Source organism: Haliaeetus leucocephalus, unplaced genomic scaffold (assembly GCF_000737465.1).
Source record: "Haliaeetus leucocephalus isolate CR32 unplaced genomic scaffold, Haliaeetus_leucocephalus-4.0 Scaffold661, whole genome shotgun sequence".
Taxonomy (NCBI): domain Eukaryota; kingdom Metazoa; phylum Chordata; class Aves; order Accipitriformes; family Accipitridae; genus Haliaeetus; species Haliaeetus leucocephalus.
This window is the reverse complement of record NW_010973097.1, coordinates 1,248-2,396: the sequence shown is the minus strand read 5'-3', so window position 1 is coordinate 2,396 and position 1,149 is coordinate 1,248. Positions and strand designations below refer to the sequence as shown.

Here is a 1,149-nt window from a genome sequence, read left to right as displayed (position 1 = left end):
CTGCGGGGGGAAGGGAGGCGTCAGGGTGGGGGGGGGAGGACGGTCGCCCCCGTTTCGGGGCGCCCCGGGCCGCCCCCCCCCTACCCGCAGGCTCTGGAGGAGGTCGTTGATGATGCGGGCGGCGTGCTCGCAGCGCTCGGGGGGGCCCATGATGTGGGCGATCTTCTCGGGGCCCGTCCCATCGTCTGGAAAAGGGGGTGCAGGGGGTTAAGGGGCACGGGGTCCCCCCCAAATGTCCCCGGGGGCTGGGGGGGGCGCAGCTCCTCACCTTGTTTGAACTGTATCCGCACCCCTGCGTCATTCTGGATTTTCTTAATCATCTCCCCGCTGCGTCCGATGACGACGCCGACCGAGTGCCGGGGAACCGGCACCTGGAGGGGAGGAGGGATAGGGGGTGAGATGGGGCTGAGGGAGGGGGGCCAAAGAGGGCGTCGGGAGCCCCCAAATTGGCCGCGGCCCTCCCCCGGCACTCACATCGATGCCACCGCCGATGCGTGAACCGTATTCGTTGCGGTCGCCGAAGCCACCCTGGTCGCGCTCGCGCAGGATGTCCATCACCATCTCACAGGCTTGCTGCAAGGCACAGAGCGGGGGGTGTTTTTGGGGCGGGGGGTGGATTTTGGGGGGCGGGGGGATGTTTTTTGGGGAGCAGAGGAGTCTCACCTGGACTTTGTAGGGATCCCCAATTATCCGCAGGGGTTTGTCGACGTTGGTGTTTTGGGAACCGTCTTGGATCAGGATCATCTTCACCCCGGCTCGCTCCTATAGCGGGAGGGTGAGCTGGGGCAACTGGCCCCCCACGCCAAAATACACCCGGTGGGGGGGTGGGTTTTGTTTTTGGGGGGGTGGTCTGGGCTTACCTGGAGCTGCTTGATGGTCTCGCCGCCCTTGCCGATGACGAGGCCGGCTTTCCCGGCGGGGATCATGATCTCCTGCACTGTCCCGTTCTGCCCGTTAGCATTGTCATGGAACTGGCCTGGGGGTCCCCCTCGCCCCCGCGAGACGATGTCGTCCAGCATCAGCTTTGCCTTCCTAGAGGGGGGGGGGGGGGCACAGGTGGGTGTTCGGGGACACACACACGGGCAGTTTGGGGTGGGGGGACACACATGGGGACAATCTCCTACTCACTGCACGGCCTCTGGGGATCCC

General features: G+C 65.9%; 1 protein-coding gene across 1 annotated transcript in view; it reads right to left on the bottom strand.

The window, feature by feature from the left end:
* Positions 1-6: 6 nt before the first annotated feature.
* LOC104839300 (far upstream element-binding protein 2-like) overlaps positions 7-1,149 on the bottom strand; it is a gene marked incomplete at both ends in the record, with an annotated part of 2,320 nt that continues 1,177 nt past the window's right edge. Inside the window, 5 exons of the mRNA XM_010579507.1 lie at positions 7-185; positions 269-371; positions 475-573; positions 664-762; positions 861-1,032. Coding sequence (XP_010577809.1) covers positions 7-185; positions 269-371; positions 475-573; positions 664-762; positions 861-1,032 — 652 coding nt within the window. The remainder of the gene's footprint in view (positions 186-268; positions 372-474; positions 574-663; positions 763-860; positions 1,033-1,149) is intronic.